Source organism: Schistocerca piceifrons, chromosome 7 (assembly GCF_021461385.2).
Source record: "Schistocerca piceifrons isolate TAMUIC-IGC-003096 chromosome 7, iqSchPice1.1, whole genome shotgun sequence".
NCBI classification, from domain to species: domain Eukaryota; kingdom Metazoa; phylum Arthropoda; class Insecta; order Orthoptera; family Acrididae; genus Schistocerca; species Schistocerca piceifrons.
This window is the reverse complement of record NC_060144.1, coordinates 581794042-581812225: the sequence shown is the minus strand read 5'-3', so window position 1 is coordinate 581812225 and position 18184 is coordinate 581794042. Positions and strand designations below refer to the sequence as shown.

Below are 18184 nucleotides of genomic sequence, written 5' to 3'. Positions count from 1 at the left end.
TTGCTGCGCATAAGCAGGATTGTTCCAAGTTCCATGTTCTCTCCAGATGGGAGAACGACAATTGTCTGGCTGAAGTTAAAATCTTAACTAATCTGTGAACGGCACCCGGCACCCTTTGTTACGACTCCAGTCCTGATGCTCCTCTGCCCAGTTTCCGCGGGCTAAATGGTGTCATGATTTTAATGGGACACACCATAGGCCTCTGCGTGGAGGCCACATTTCTGAAGGCAATTTTGGACTGTTTGTTTTGATATTGAGTGTTCTGTTGCTGCCTGGAGGGTGCATTGCAGATGAGTTGCATTCAGCCTCCTCTCTCTTTTGGCGGGCTGTTAACTGGAGATAACAGTCACCTCTTGCTGATGTTGCCCATGAAAAACCTTGGCCTTGCCTTCTTTTAATGGTCCCTGTTGTCTGAAATCGTGTCCAGGTCCTGGAAATTACACTTTGGGGCACTCCAGTAGCTGTAGCCGCCTCCCTCTGTGCCTGTCCCGCTTCCAATCATCCTATGGCTCTCGATGCCATAGCTTTGGGTATGTCATGCACATTGCACTAACTGCTCACTACACTATCTGAACCCAACTGCTTGGGTAATTTGGGTAGTTTGGTAGAGTAAACACAAATCAATAGCAACACACACTGCAGAAACTTTCTGTTATTAACACTATCTCGGTGACCATAATGTTTTCTGCACTCCGTAGAACGGCAGAAAAACGTCGAACCATTTTAGTTCATTCTGCGGATGAAAGTACTTCAGAACCTAGATATCTCAACTGATCCCACAATTGTTTTAACCAGTGTACCTCTTTAAGCTCCCCAGTTTTCAGATCTCATCTGGTGCAGCCTCCATCAATCAATCTTCTCTTTTCATTCCATCCAGTAATAAGTCTCCCCTTACCTGGGGTTCTGGGTGACTTTACTACTTTTCCTAAACCTCACCAGTTCTTTTGATTCACCCCCTTCTTCCCCTTAGTCCCCTCTGACAAAAGGAGGAGCCACTGGCTATGAAAACTAGCGAACTATAAAAGGTGTTACATGTGTTTCTATTATCTACCATCTTGCCCACAAATAATGACAGGAAAATTGCAGAAGAGGTAAAATGATTCATTACAGCACAACCTCTCCAAAAAACATCATATCTATATTATCAGGCTAACATCATCCCGGTTACAACTAGTTACAAGTTTCTTATCTGAGAGCTTCCATGGGCAACAAATTTTCAATATTTTGACTATTATTGACTGAATTTAAAATGCTGCCATAATCTACTCATTAAGAGATATACTCTTTTAAGTTTCAAGTTTGACACAATAAGTATTACAGCTAGAAACTTTACATTTGTCTTGAGGCAGCCTAACTGATGGTGCACACACAAAATGATGAAAGAAAAAAATTATTGCTTACATTTTTGTTGTTCCTGAAGTAAAAGTTCAGCATTAGACATAATGTTTTAATTTATTACTTTTTTTATTACCAACTATTCACAACAGTATGCAGATAGTATCCACATATACTACTGAATGTACCCAAAAAATTATGTCATCGTACGACACACAGTTCAGGAGACATGTCATCATACATGTTTAGATGAATGAAAAACTAGCTTCTGATTAAAATGGTGCTCAAATTACACAGACTGTATTCACCTGGTCTTTCATAATGAGAGCACTTATCAACTTCCAACTAACTTTAAGCATAATTTCAAACCTTTCCTCACTTACATGGTTATTGTCATATATGTAACACATTAACTTATTTGTAACCAGATGTTTGAAGCTATTTTATATACGAGAAGTTGATTCTTTAGGTCGTGTTGAAATGTGTTCCAAGGGCTGTATGTGGGAGTGGTCATAGAGCCAGTACAGACAAGGGTGAGAAGGAGGTATGTTGTCTGCTTCCATGGATGAAACCATAGATAAAAGCCCAGTTTTAAAATTTTGTTCTTGCAATATTAATTTTGTTTTCACCTATAGGACACACAGAAGTTTATCTTTTTATGTATACACAACACAAACACCAGGTTGTCACAATGAAGCACATCCTTTTATGTGAGAAAATTTTATTATTGTAGTATGTTGCCATGTAAATTCAACTTACATTTCAATAACTCAACTCGCTGATGTTAAGCAGGGTTAAAGTGGTTTTTAAAAGTCTGTTCCCATCTTTCATTAAATTACATCCAAGCAATTTCGAACAACACTAATCTGCAACTTCTTAGAAATCAAAATCAGTTATTAAGCAAATTCAATAAAATTAAGTTGAATTAGTCCTCCTTCATACTGTACGAGACTGCTAAGAAAGCAGTACCAGGAATTAGAACCTTCTGGCAGGAAATCTAGCATTCCAAACTGTGCAAAAACGAGTCTTCATTCTTTCATCGATTCTTCTGTTGGTTCAGCAGTCTTCTTGACTTCACTATCACGATCCTTCTTCTTTGACCCTGAGACAATATCATCAATTCTGAGCAGCAATATCGCCGTCTGTAAATACAAGACAACAAAATAATAATAGTGAACAGCAGCAAGGAAAAGGGGGAGGAAGGATGTATAGTTAACATACCTCAACTGCTGTTTTGTAGACCTGAAGTTTCACACTTAGAGGTTCCCATATTCCCAGGGTATGCATGTCAGCCAGCTCGCCAGTGTCACCGTTTATACCCCACGTTGAACCTCCTACAACAAGCATTTTTTTGCAATTTAGTTACAATTTCTCTTGTGTATATTGACATTTCTTCACTAACACAACCACATGTCAAGTTCGTTTCGTTGGCAGATGATACAAAGATTGCAATAAACAGAAAATCAAGTATATATTTAGAAAGATCGGTTAATGAGATTTTCACCGACAGTAATAAAGGCCTCTTACCCAATTCACTAGATTTTGAAAGAACACAGCATATCCAGTTTGAAATATTTCAGAGGTTTTCTACCAGGGAGGGAGAAGCATATGACTCACTGAGTTGTGGGGTAACATTGTGAGTTGTGTAGTAAGTGGTTTCACTGGAGTGAATGTAATGGGAAAGTAAAGGGGCATCTAGTGAGACCCTCTACTGGAGCTGGAGCTGCACGAGATAGGAGACATAGTAGGAATAGACTAACGGTGGAGCAAGGAGTGAAAATTTGTGCTCTTCAGGCACAGTTGAGGGAAGCTAGACAGGAACTGGGGTGGCTACAGAGGGCAAGAGTGGAAAAGTGGGAACTGGCAGGCAGCAGAATGGTCATTAGTAAGAGGATGCCCTACAACACTGATTTTGAATGCTGAGAGTAGGTTTAGCCACCTGTCAAATTCTTGTGGATAGGGGAATCCAGTAGTGGCAAAAGCTGGTGAGATTCAGCAGACACCCAACACCATTAACAAGCATAAGTTATTAACAGAATACTTGGTGACTTTATTTAAAGATATTACAGAAGAGGATTAGGTAACAACAGTGGGAGAAACTGGGAACAATATTGTTGGTAGGGACTGAGCTTATACTATAGGCCGTGCCTTGGACAGAATAGTTACTCAAACACAAACCACTTAATGTTCACTTTTTACAACTTTTCCAGCATTACGATCAAGCCCGCCTTGATAATGTTGGGAGGAGAGTTCATATGGGACTTTAAAGCGCACTGATGACTGCTGACAAGCCACATATTTTGGTGGTGCAGATCAGAAGGTGCAGTAAGCTCATTTCATCAAAATGTTAGGGGAATAAAAGGTAAAGTGGATGAACTGTTAATACTTTGCGAGAAAAACATGCGACATGCAGTGTCTTTTAGTTACATATTATTCATATGTACACTCAGTTCTTAGCTATGGCATTCTTTTTTGGGGAACAAACACACAAAATATGAACACAATTTTCAAACTCCAGAAAAGAGCCATAAGAATAATAACCAAAAATAATAGTCGAGCTCATTGTAAAGATCTGTTCGAAACACTGGGAATTTTAACTGCTCCATGTGAATACATTTACCAGTCAGTTGGACACACAAAAAATAACATTCGTAATTACTGCATAAACAGCTATGTCCATGACCATGCAACAAGAGATAGACTCAACTTACATTTACTAAGAAAAAATAAACATAAAACTCAAAACAGCATTTTCTACCAAGGAATAAAACTGAACAGTAAATTACCAAAAGAGATTAAAGAAATTGCAAAATTACACCTATTTAAAATGGCAGCTAAAAAGTACCTGTTATGCAATACATTTTATACATTGAAGGATTACTTAGATAAAACAGAGTAGGCTTGATAAAAAATGTTATACAAATAATAATAATAAACAGATAAATGCAGACTTTGCAAACAACAAATAGAAACAGTAGATCACATCACAAGCAGATGTACAATACTAACAAATACAGAATACCCCAGAAGACATGACAATGTAGCAAAAATAATACATCAACAGCTTGCCTTACAACATAAACTTATAAAACAACATGTTCCCACATACAAGTATGCACCACAAAGTGTACTGGAGAATGATGAATTCAAATTATACTGGAACAGAACCACTATAACAGATAAAACAACACCACATAACAAACCTGACATCATACTCACCAATAAAAAGAAGAAATTAACACAACTAATCGAAATATCCATACCCAATACAACAAATATACAAAAGAAAACAGGAGAAAAAATTGAAAAATACATCCAACTGGCTGAGGAAGTCAAGGACATGTGGCATCAGGATAAAGTTGACATTATACCAATTATACTATCAACTACAGGAGTCATACCACACAATATCCACCAGTACATCAATGCAATACAGCTACATCCAAACGTACATATACAACTACAGAAATCTGTAATTATTGATACATGTTCAATTACCCGAAAGTTCCTAAATGCAATATAACACATACCATACAGTTAAAAGGAAGTGACGCTTGATCAAGGTCCACGTCACTTTCCATTTTTAACCAGACTTAACGTCTGAGAAAGTAAAGAAATAATAATAATAATAATAATAATAATAATAATAATAATAATTATTATTATTATAATAATTATTATTATTATAACGTCTTGAAACAATTTGTTCTTACATTTACAAAGGTTTTCTAAATCAGGCCATCCCTTCACTTTACTTATATCGGCACTTGTCTCTGGCTTACAGTACATAACAAACTTAAATCGATTACGTCTACTATACTTCCGCCAAGGAACACCGGCAGATTTATCAGGTCTTAAACTAAATGGACCTAACTTATTACTACATGCTAAACGTACTTTCTCCAATGCACCCTGATCTTCAAATATTTTCTTGTTAGCTCTGTCATCAAGTGTTAATCTTGTCTCAGACGTTATAATAATAATAATAATAATAATAATAATAATAATAATTATTATTATTATTATTATTTCTTTCTTGTCTCAGACGTTATGTCTGGTTAAAAATGGAAGGCGATGCGGACCTTGATCAAGCGTGACTTCCTTTTAACTGTATGGTATATGTTACATTGCATTTAGGAACTTTCGGGTAATTGAACAAGTGTCAATAATTACAGATTTCTGTAGTTGTATATATAAGTTTGGATGTAGCTGTATTGCATTGATGTACTGGTGGATATTGTGTGGTATGACTCCTGTAGTTGATAGTATAATTGGTATGATGTCAACTTTATCCTGATACCACATGTCTTTTACTTCCTCAGCCAGTTGGATGTATTTTTCAATTTTTTATCCTGTTTTCTTTTGTATATTTGTTGTATTGGGTATGGATATTTCGATTATTTGTGTTAATTTCTTCTTTTTATTGGTGAGTATGATGTCAGGTTTGTTATGTGGTGTTGTTTTATCTGTTATAATGGTTCTGTTCCAGTATAATTTGTATTCATCGTTCTCTAGTACATTTTGTGGTGCATACTTGTATGTGGGAACATGTTGTTTTATAAGTTTATGTTGTAAGGCAAGCTGTTGATGTATTATTTTTGCTACATTGTCATGTCTTCTGGGGTATTCTGTATTTGCTAGTATTGTACATCCGCTTGTGATGTGATCTACTGTTTCTATTTGTTGTTTGCAAAGTCTGCATTTATCTGTTGTGGTATTGGGATCTTTAATAATATGCTTGCTGTAATATCTGGTGTTTATTGTTTGATCCTGTATTGCAATCATGAATCCTTCCGTCTCACTGTATATATTGCCTTTTCTTAGCCATGTGTTGGATGCGTCTTGATCGATGTGTGGCTGTGTTAGATGATACGGGTGCTTGCCATGTAGTGTTTTCTTTTTCCAATTTACTTTCTTCGTATCGATGTTATGTGATCTAAAGGGTTGTAGAAGTGGTTATGAAATTGCAGTGGTGTAGCCGATGTATTTATATGAGTGATTGCTTTGTGTATTTTGCTAGTTTCTGCTCGTTCTATAAAGAATTTTCTTAAATTGTCTACCTGTCCATAATGTAGGTTTTTTATGTCGATAAATCCCCTTCCTCCTGCCTTTCTGCTTAATGTGAGTCTTTCAGTTGCTGAATGTATGTGATGTATTCTATACTTGTGGCATTGTGATCGTGTAAGTGTATTGAGTGCTTCTAGGTCTGTGTTACTCCATTTCACTACTCCAAATGAGTAGGTCAATATTGGTATAGCATAAGTATTTATAGCTTTTGTCTTGTTTCTTGCTGTCAATTCTGTTTTCAGTATTTTTGTTAGTCTTTGTCTATATTTTTCTTTTAGTTCTCTTTTAATATTTGTATTATCTATTCCTATTTTTTGTCTGTATCCTAGATATTTATAGGCATCTGTTTTTTCCATCGCTTCTATGCAGTCGCTGTGGTTATCCAGTAAGTAATCTTCTTGCTTAGTCTGTTTTCCCTTGACTATGCTAATTTTTTTTTTTACATTTGTCTGTTCTGAAAGCCATATTTATATCATTGCTGAATACTTCTGTTATCTTTAGTAATTGGTTGAGTTGTTGATTTGTTGCTGCCAGTAGTTTTAGATCATCCATGTATAGCAGATGTGTGATTTTGTGTGGGTATGTTCCAGTAATATTGTATCCATAATTTGTATTATTTAGCATGTTGGATAGTGGGTTCAGAGCAAGGCAGAACCAGAAAGGACTTAATGAGTCTCCTTGGTATATTCCACGCTTAATCTGTATTGGCTGTGATGTGATATTTGAATTTGTTTGGATATTAAGTGTGGTTTTCCAATTTTTCATTACTATGTTTAGAAACTGTATCAATTTAGGATCTACTTTGTATATTTCCAATATCTGTAGTAACCATGAGTGGGGTACACTATCAAAAGCTTTTTGGTAATCAATGTATGCATAGTGTAGCGACCTTTGTTTAGTTTTAGCTTGATATGTCACCTCTGAATCTATTATCAGTTGCTCTTTACATCCTTGTGCTCCTTTGCAACAGCCTTTTTGTTCTTCATTTATAATTTTGTTCTGTGTTGTGTGTGTCATTAATTTCTGTGTAATGACTGAAGTTAATATTTTGTATATTGTTGGTAGGCATGTTACGGGGCGATATTTAGCTGGGTTTGCTGTGTCTGCTTGATTTTTAGATTTCAGATAAGTTATTCCATGTGTAAGTGTATCAGGGGATGTGTATGGGTCTGCAATGTAACTGTTAAATAATTTACCATACGAAAGCGCTGGCAGGTCGATAGAAACACAAACAGACACATACATACACACAAAATTCAAGCTTTCGCAACAAACTGTTGCCTCATCAGGAAAGAGGGAAGGAGAGAGAAAGACGAAAGGATGTGGGTTTTAAGGGAGAGGGTAAGGAGTCATTCCAATCCCGGGAGCGGAAAGACTTACCTTAGGGGGAAAAAAGGACGGGTATACACTCGCACTCGCGCTCGCGCGCACACACACACACACACACACACACACACACACACACACACACACAGAGACACAAGCAGACATATTTAAAGACCCGCGTGGAATGTTTCCCTCTATTATATTGTTAAATAATTTAGTTAGATGTGAATGTGTTGAGGTGAATTTCTTTAGCCAGAAATTTGCTATTTTATCTTCTCCAGGGGCTTTCCAATTGTGAGTAGAATTAATTGCTTGGGTGACTTCATGTTGCAAAATTATCACTTCAGGCATTTGTGGTATCATCTTGTATGTATCTGTTTATGCTTGTATCCACCGTGCATGCCTGTTATGTTGTACCGGGTTTGACCATATGTTGCTCCAGAAGTGTTCCATGTCGGTTATGTTTGGTGGATTGTCTGTTTTAATGTGTGTGTTATCTATTGTCTGGTAAAATTTCTTTTGGTTTGTGTTGAATGTTTGGTCTTGTTTCCTTCTATTTTCACTTTTTTTGTATCTTCTAAGTCGTTTGGCCAATGCTTGTAATTTCTGCTTCTTTTCATCCAATTGCTCTATCACTTCTTGTTGTGAGATTTTACCTAACCTTTTTCGTTTTTTTCTGACATTTCATTTCTTATAAATTGTGTTAGCTGTCCGATGTCTTTTCTCAGTTTTTCTATTCTGATCTGTAGCCTGTGTTGCCATGCTGGTTTTGTGGGTTTCTTCTGTGTGTTGGTTGGTTCTGATCTCTGCCTAATGTGTATATTTAGTGTAGTGAGTGCTCCTATATAAACCAGTAGTTGTAATTCTTCCATAGCTGTGTTTTCATTTATTTTGTTGTGTAAGATTGTGTTGATAGTTTTTATTGTTGTTTCGACTTGTGGGTTATTTGGCAGTCTATGCAAGAATGGTCTAATGTCTGTATTTGTGTCTTTGTATTCTATATATGTCAGCTGAAATTTTTCTTCTATATCTAACATGTGTGTCACTTCGTGTTCTATTTGTGCTTGTTCTGGTGGCTGTCTTAAGATTTCGTTTTCCTCTGACTGTTTAATTGATGCGTGTTGTTCTTTGTTTGTTTGCTCTGGGATGTTTGAGTCCATTACTGTATTTTCTTCTTCTTCTGATTGCACATTATTTTGTTCCAGTATTTGTTGTACTTGTTGTTTGATGTTTTCTAATTCCGACTGGGGTATCCCGTTATTTCTGATTATTACACGGATCTGATCAGCTAGTCGTTGTTCTGTCAAAAATTTTAATTCTGGGTATCTGGTAATAAATGTTGTGTATACTTGTGATCTGTATCCAGTTGTGTTGGTTCCTAGGTTTGTTGCTTGGTAATAACAGAACATGAGGTGTCGATTAACTTCATCTGACCATCTCATCCTCTGTCTTTGTTTTCCTTCTAGGGTGGTTGCAGGAAGCATATCCTGCAAAACACCTCTATTTGGATTTGAATCATTTTCCAGTTGGCTAGCAGTGTCGTTACCATTGTGGGCGGGCATAGGGTTCAAGCGTCGTCCCCGACCATGACGGCGCTTGTCCGAGGCTTCTTTAGTTCTGTCCTGAACCAACTAATCACACTAAAAGGGGGGGTTAGCCCTATTAGTGGTTTGTTCTTTTCGTCGCCTTTTACGACTGGCAGAACATACCGGAGGCCTATTCTTTCCCGGGCCTTATTATTATATATATATATATATCTAAAAAGAAAGATGATGAAACTTACCAAACAAAATGTTTCCCTCTATTATATTCATATCATTAATTTGAAGCCAACAATCACGTTTGTTATTGTTATCGTTATTGTTATTGTCACTGTTACATTTCGAAGTCTTTTCTGTCGTCTTATTTCCTCCTCCTGTTTTTGCCAGTAGTTTCACTTTCTATTCACCTGCTCCTTTTTTACCGTAATCCTTTGTTTGTGTGTCTATCGACCTGCCAGCGCTTTTGTTTGGTAAGTTTCATCATCTTTCTTTTTAGATATATTTTTCCCACGTGGAATGTTTCCCTCTATATATATATATAATAATAATTAGAGCATAACTTAATCATAGCTAACACTCGGTTCAAGAATCATAAAAGAAGGTTGTATACCTGGAAGAATCCTGGAGATACTAAAAGGTATCAGATAGATTATATAATGGTAAGACAGAGATTTAGGAACCAGGTTTTAAATTGTAAGACATTTCCAGGGGCAGATATGGATTCTGACCACAATCTCTTGGTTATGAACCGCAGATTGAAACTGAAGAAACTGCAAAAAGGTGGGAATTTAAGGAGATGGGACTTGGATAACCTGGCTAAACCAGAGGTTGTACAGAGTTTCAGGGAGAGCATAAGGGAACAATTGACAGGAATGGGGGAAAGAAATACAGTAGAAGAAGAATGGGTAGCTCTGACGGATGAAGTAGTGAAGGCAGCAGAGGATCAGGTAAGTAAAACGACGATGGTTAGTAGAAATCCTTGGGTAACAGAAGAAATATTGAATTTATTTGATGAAAGGAGAAAATATAAAAATGCAGTAAATGAAGCAGGCAAAAAGGAATACAAACATCTCAAAAATCAGATCGACAGGAAGTGCAAAATGGCTAAGCAGGGATGGCTAGAGGGCAAATGTAAGGATGCAGAGGCTTGTCTCACTAGGGGTAAGATAGATACTGCCTACAGGAAAATTAAAGAGACCTTTGGAGAGAAGAGAACCACTTGTACGAATATCAAGAGCTCAGATGGCAACCCAGTTCTAAGCAAAGAAGGGAAGGCAGAAAGATGGAAGGAGTATATAGAGGGTTTATACAAGGGTGATGTACTTGAGGACAATATTATGGAAATGGAAGAGGATGTAGATGAAGACGAAATGGGAGATACGATACTGCGTGAAGAGTTTGACAGAGCACTGAAAGACCTGAGTCAAAACAAGGCCCCGGGAGTAGACAACATTCCATTAGAACTACTGACGGCCTTGGGAGAGCCAGTCCTGACAAAACTCTACCATCTGGTGAGCAAGCTGTATTAGACAGATGAAATACCCTCAGACTTCAAGAAGAATATAATCATTCCGATCAAAAAGAAAGCAGGTGCTGACAGATGTGAAAATTACCGAACTGTCAGTTTAATAAGTCACAGCAGCAAAATACTAACGTGAATTCTTTACAGACAAATGGAAAAACTGGTAGAAGCGGACCTCGGGGATGATCAGTTTGGATTCCGTAAAAATGTTGGAACACGTGAGGCAATACTAACCTTACGACTTATCTCAGAAGAAAGATTAAGAAAAGGCAAACCTACGTTTCTAGCATTTGTAGGCTTAGAGAAACCTTTTGACAATGTTGACTGGAATACACTATTTCACATTCTAAAGGTGGCAGGGGTAAAATACAGGGAGCGAAAGGCTATTTACAATTTGTACAGAAACCAGATGGCAGTTATAAGAGTCGAGGGGCATGAAAGGGAAGCAGTGGTTGGGAAGGGAGTGAGACAGGGTTGTAGCCTCTCCCCGATGTTATTCAATCTGTATATTGAGCAAGCAGTAAAGGAAACAAAAGAAAAGTTCGGAGTAGGTATTAAAATTCATGGAGAAGAAGTAAAAACTTTGAGGTTCGCCAATGACATTGTAATTCTGTCAGAGACAGCAAAGGACTTGGAAGAGCAGTTGAACGGAATGGACAGTGTCTTGAAAGGAGGATATAAGATGAACATCAACAAAAGCAAAACGAGGATAATGGAATGTAGTCAAATTAAATCGGGTGATGCTGAGGGAATTAGATTAGGAAATGAGACACTTAAAGTAGTAAAGGAGTTTTGCTATTTAGGGAGTAAAATAACTGATGATGGTCGTAGTAGAGAGGATATAAAATGTAGACTGGCAATGGCAAGGAAATTGTTTCTGAAGAAGAGAAATTTGTTAACATCGAGTATAGATTTAAGTGTCAGGAAGTCGTTTCTGAAAGTATTTGTATGGAGTGTAGCCATGTATGGAAGTGAAACATGGACGATAACTAGTATGGACAAGAAGAGAATAGAAGCTTTTGAAATGTGGTGCTACAGAAGAATGCTGAAGATAAGGTGGGTAGATCGCATAACTAATGAGGAGGTATTGAATAGGATTGGGGAGAAGAGAAGTTTGTGGCACAACTTGACTAGAAGAAGGGATCGGTTGGTAGGACATGTTTTGAGGATCCAAGGGATCACAAATTTAGCATTGGAGGGCAGCGTGGAGGGTAAAAATCGTAGAGGGAGACCAAGAGATGAATACACTAAGCAGATTCAGAAGGATGTAGGTTGCAGTAGGTACTGGGAAATGAAGAAGCTTGTACAGGATAGAGTAGCATGGAGAGCTGCATCAAACCAGTCTCAGGACTGAAGACCACAACAACAACAACATATTATTTTATTATTATTATTATTATTATTATAAAACATCCAACATTCCACATAACGCCTTCACTTTATATTTTTTTCCTTTCTGGAAATACTTACCCCCAAGCTATGCATAGCACAATACTAACACCTAAGTATTGTATACCAGAAGTAAATCTAATCATTGTCTCTAACTAGAAGTCTGTAAATACATATGTATACAAATTAGCTTATTTTAAATTGGTCTAAACTTGTTAATACTTTTGACATGACCTATCCCCTTCCCTGTTCCAATCCAGCACTACACAGCCTTCTATTCCACCAGTGTTCCCACAGCCTTTTAACTTCTCTCCTATCCTGCTATCCCTCCCCTCCCCACAAAAGTCGCTTCCTCCGCACCACCACCACCACCACCACCACCACCGTCACTCAGATTGCTTCTCCCATCATGCACTGCTGCTCATAGTCTTGGCCTCGGCAGTAAGAAACAGTGGGCATGTGTGCGTGAGAGTTGTGCTTGCATAAATGGGTGTATAATTCAGAAGAGGGCCTTTTGGCTGAAAACTTGCTTGTTCAGAAGTCTTTTTATTATGCCTGTCTGGGACTCAGCATCTCCACTATATGGTGAGTAGCAATCTGTCCTTTTCATAATACTGTCACTACTCCATCCTGGATTTTGCATTGTTTGATTTATCCTTTCCATAATATTGGGGTTAGATTGTGAAAAGAAGATATAAGAAAATAGTTCTTGCGATACAGGCATTTGAAGCCAATCTCAAAGGGCAAACTTGGCAAGAAATCTGCAATACAAACAACCTGAATGACAAATGCAGTACATATCTTCAAACTTTCATCATTTTCTTTGATAGTGTCTTCCCTTAAAAAATTTCAGCCTGATATGCAGTATTAATAAGCAATCCATCTGGATAACTAATGACACTATCATGTAGGAAGAAATTACAATGAAATCCATATTTTATGTTTTTATGGGGTCCAGACTTAAAAACCGTAAAACTGAGGAAAATGCAGAATCAAGGAAAATGTTAAAACACCCAAAATACCAGGAAAAACATATGTAATTGACATATATGACTAAAAATCTTAATCCTCACCAACTGCATAAAATCTGTGTAAGTGGAGGAATTAAATGTAAAATACAATATTTATATTGTATTGTCATTGTCATTTGTGGTCATAAATTTCATCAGTTCTTAAAAAAATCAGAGATTTGTAACAGTAGGTAAAAGCTTGCAAAAAAATTGAAATTGGTATCTGAATACAAGGCAATCGAGCTATTTTCTGACATGCTACAACCACAAATTATCAAAACACACATTTTTGATATATCTTTCCTTTGTGTTCACCCACAAAAAAGCAAAAATTGATGAAAATGGTAAATTAAACCAAAAACTGTGAAGTACATTGAAAGGCAACACAATCTAACATGTGGTGTTTTCCTTCTGTAGCCAACGGCATTTAACTGGGTCGAGTGGACTTCAAGCCACATACACACTAAGCTTGAAACATGTTTCCGGCTACTTGATGTGGACACTGTTTAGAAACACCTTTTGAAACAAGAACACACCTATTTGTAGCAGTGTCGGTAAAGATCAAAGGAAACAATGTTTCAGTTCAGCTACCACACGCCACTGCTCACGGTGCAAGTGTTTTTATGTCACAGTTCACACTGTGTAATCCGTTGTATCGAGTTGTTAGGTGTTTTGTTTCCTCCTACTGTTTCCAGGGGCTGGGTGGAAATAATAATAATAATAATAATAATGGAACAGAACCATTATAACAGATAAAACAACACCACATAACAAACCTGACATCATACTCACAAATAAAAAGAAGAAATTAACACAAGTAATCGAAATATCCATACCCAATACAACAAATATACAGAAGAAAACAGGAGAAAAAATTGAAAAATACATCCAACTGGCTGAGGAAGTCAAGGACATGTGGCATCAGGATAAAGTTGACATTATACCAATTATACTATCAACTACAGGAGTCATACCACACAATATCCACCAGTACATATACACAATACAGTTACATCCAAACGTACATATACAACTACAGAAATCTGTAATTATTGATACATGTTCAATTATCCGAAAGTTCCTCAATGCAATGTAACATATACCATACAGTTAAAAGGAAGTCACGCTTGATCAAGGTCCACGTCACTTTCTATTTTTAACCAGACATAACGTCTGGGAAAGGAAAGAAGTAATAATAATTATTGCAATGGAAGAGGCAGCAGGCTGTCGATTTATTATCACTGCACCAGGCTAATGGCTGCTTGTGGAATATATGAGGCAAGTAGTACAAGAACAGCAATGAAACAAGACACTCTGCAGACACTGTTCTAAATTTGGTAGAATACTGAGAAAGACTGTGTAGAAGACAAAATAAGGTTGGTTGTCATAGCTTGCTTTTAAACGTGAAAAAAATACTCAGGGCTTTGGAATGAATTTCCCATAGACAAAAGACTAAGACTAGCAGCATATCTGGTGGCTTTCTTGAAATTTCTATCTAAGAAACGGCGACACCATATTTGCTAGAAATTCAAAATCGTTAGATGATATACAAGTGAAATTACGGAAACCTGAGCTGCCTTCCATACTCAGTTCCCATATGTAGGCAAGTTTTTCCCACTAGTTGTTCTACAGAATGTTTTATCTCACCATAGATGACAACTGTATGCAAACCAACAAACTGATTTTGATTTCTTACAACAATTAATACTATTTCATCAGCCCTTACCAACTATCATACAAACTCTCCACCAAAATATTGTAGTTTTAAAACCTATTCCGAAATTCTTTGATTAAGGCAACCTTATTCTGTAAAACTACGAAACACTGAGAGATGCTTATGGCCTTCAGCTCCCAGGTAACAATAAATAAATAAATAAATACAAAAAGAATGAATGACTGACTGACTGATGCCTTTCATTGTGTTTGCAAGAACCTTAGAGTATTAATAATGCAGCAACACAGATTATAGTTTCCTCATCTCTAGACACGATGTGGCAGACAATACAAAAACAATGCGACAAATAGTGTTGCACATGATGCAAATACACTGATAAATGTTTACTGCCAGTGTGGACAGAAAGAGAGACAAGAAACAAAGTTGGAAACACAGGCTTTTGCTAGCACTTGTGTACAACCACTGTGTGAACTGTGTGCATTTTGATTATTCATTTCTACATCTCTACATCTACATCCCTACTCCGCAAGCCACCTGGTGGTGTGTGGCGGAGTGTACCTTGAGTACCTCTATCGGTTCTCACGTCTATTCCAGTTTCGTATTGTTCGTGGAAAGAAAGATTGTCGGTATGCCTCTATGTGGGCTCTAATCTCTCTGATTTTATCCTCATCGTCTCTTTGTGAGATATATGTAGGAGGGAGCATATACTGCTTGACTCCTCAGTGAAGGTATGTTCTCGAAACTTCAACAAAAGCCCGTACCGAGCTACTGAGTGTCTCTTGCAGAGTCTTCCACTGCAGTTTATCTATCATCTCCGTAACGCTTTCGCAATTACTAAATGATCCTGTAATGAAGCGCACTGTTCTCCGTTGGATCTTCTCTATCTCTTCTATCAACCCTATCTGGTACGGATCCCACACTGGTGAGCAGTATTCAAGCAGTGGGCGAACAAGTGCCTTCATAAAGCGTGATGTATGTGTGCAGTATGTCATTTCAGAGCAACAGTGCATTGAAAGTACATCACAAATACGTCATGCTTATCAAATGTCAATTAATAAAGCATCAATGACGCATGGCTTCAAGAGAGAATGCACAATACAAAATTATTCAACTGAGAAACCTGTAGCATAATGGATAATGTCATGGTTAGTTGACTCCGAGGTTATAGATTAACAAACTACTGCATGCCAGTATTTTTATTTCAACTTAGCATTGTTATCACTTTTGTTATGATCGTAATACAATATATCCTGCAATACTCGATGTTAAACATTTCTGCCTGGTTAGAGAATCAAGGATGAAATAAATATTTGCCTGTTTATTCCTGAATGTGTGGCGATTCTCGAGTGTGAGGTTAGACATAAAACCTGAGAAGATAGCTTACATTCCTGCGAGGGAAACTAGCAACAGCAAATACTTTGCTGTTCATTTCCAAATATGTGGCAATTTCCGAGTATGTGGTTAGGCAGAAACCTAAGAGGAAAGCTTAAATTACTTCAAGTGAAATGATGAGCAATAACATTCATATTCTTCCTTGCCCAAAATATTTAACACATTGCGCAACCACAACATATTTCCCTAAAGAGTTCTTGCTACAACTGAGATTCTCCTAATCACTAACACATCTATAAACATCAACTTGACACTATAGCAATGGACAAATCGTTCCTAGTCACCTATACAGCACCACCACGTTATCATTATGCCAGTTCCTGCAAAAAATAGTGTGAAACGTACTTGACCCATCGGGACAAAGTCAAGCAAGATGTCAAGTAAGAATGTATAATCGAGTAAATATTACTAGGAAGAAATGTAAAAACAAGGAATTTTAGCATTAATTTGACGAGTTTTTCACAGGTGCTACAAATTTATGGTGCAGAATCGCGAAAAATGTAAAATCAGAGAATGTAAAATCAAAGTTCCACTCTAGCTGTATTATAATTTGGAAGATGGTCAGAGCCCGTAAGTGAATTTTAGTACAGACAATACTGCAAAGTGCCAAAGAACATTATCAGATGGGAAAAAGAGAGTGCATTACACCAATAGAACAGAATAGTTCAGAGGAAAACAAACCAAGTGGTCAATTGTGAGAGAGGTACCAGGGCATAATATGGGTGCTGAAGATACTACACCTTTCTTGTGTGAGAATGAAATGGTTTGTGATCCACCAGAGTTGTGCAAAATATTTAATAACACTTCTTGTCAATAATCAGAGAGTCAAATTGTAATTTTATTGGTACACGTAAATATGCACAACTTCTAAAAGCTAGTGTTCTGAGATAAGTACGTCACATGCAGCTATAGTAAAAAATGAAGATGAAATTATTAGAGAGTAAAGTCTCACAAGAGTACGATGAAATTTCTGCTTGGATTATGAGGATCAGTGCACCATACGTTAGTTATGTGCTCAATCACCTGTGCAATGTGTCTGCCATGTGCAGTCATCCTGACAGATCAAAATATGCTTTGGTGTGAAATCACTTATAAAAAGGGTGAAGAGAGAAAGACAATTACATGTAAATTTGTTTGCTAATAGTGTTTTCAAAAGTTTTTGGGAATGCAATGTGTATGAGAGTTATGGCTTCTCAGTACACATAATTTGCTGTCCAGGTTTGTAATTTGTCTTACGGAAAGGAGTCTCCACAGAAAACAGAATTTATTCTTTTATGCTTGAGGCATCAGCATGACTAAACAGTAAACTGAGGGCAGTAGGTATTATCTTTGATTTAAAGAAATAATCTGATTGTGTGGACCAAGCAATACTTTTGTGCAAGTTAGAACATTGTGTCATCAAAGAAAAAGCCCAACATAGGTCATTTCATGTATGGAAAACAGAAAGCAGAAGATTGTAGTCAACTGTTAGTAAACAGAGATAAGGTTTGAATTTGACAGGTATTATTTCAAATGAGTTGTGCCAAAGGGTTCTGTTCTGGGTCTATTGTGCTTCTTCATGTATTATCAGTGATAAGCTACTAAACATGATACATGACTAAATTTCTTTATCACCTCTGCTGATGACAAGTATTATTGTGAAACAAGGGGAACTTCATATAAATGATAATCATAATAAGGTAGTCAGTAAATCAGTAAAAGAGCTTCTGAGAGTAGATTTAACTGTAAAAAGACAAAATGCACACATTTTCTGACACAGAACTCTTGTGAAAGTAAAGTTTTACTGTCAAAAGATGGCCAAACACTCACTTAAGTCAATCGCCTTAAATACTCAGAAGTTTGCGTAGCCAGAATGCATTCTTGGAAGTATCAAATTCAAGATCTTGTGCAGAAACTGAATGTTTCTATCTTTAACTATTAGGCTGAT

General features: G+C 37.0%; 1 protein-coding gene across 1 annotated transcript in view; it reads right to left on the bottom strand.

Annotated features, from left to right (window-relative positions):
* Nucleotides 1–1119: 1119 nt before the first annotated feature.
* The window catches only part of LOC124804837 (T-complex protein 1 subunit gamma), a 62970-nt gene continuing 45905 nt past the window's right edge, over nucleotides 1120–18184 (bottom strand). Inside the window, exons 11-12 of the mRNA XM_047265186.1 lie at nucleotides 2557–2669; nucleotides 1120–2477 (exon numbers count right to left, since the gene is read on the bottom strand). Of these exons, the coding sequence (XP_047121142.1) occupies nucleotides 2364–2477; nucleotides 2557–2669 (227 nt within the window). The 3' untranslated portion in view covers nucleotides 1120–2363. The remainder of the gene's footprint in view (nucleotides 2478–2556; nucleotides 2670–18184) is intronic.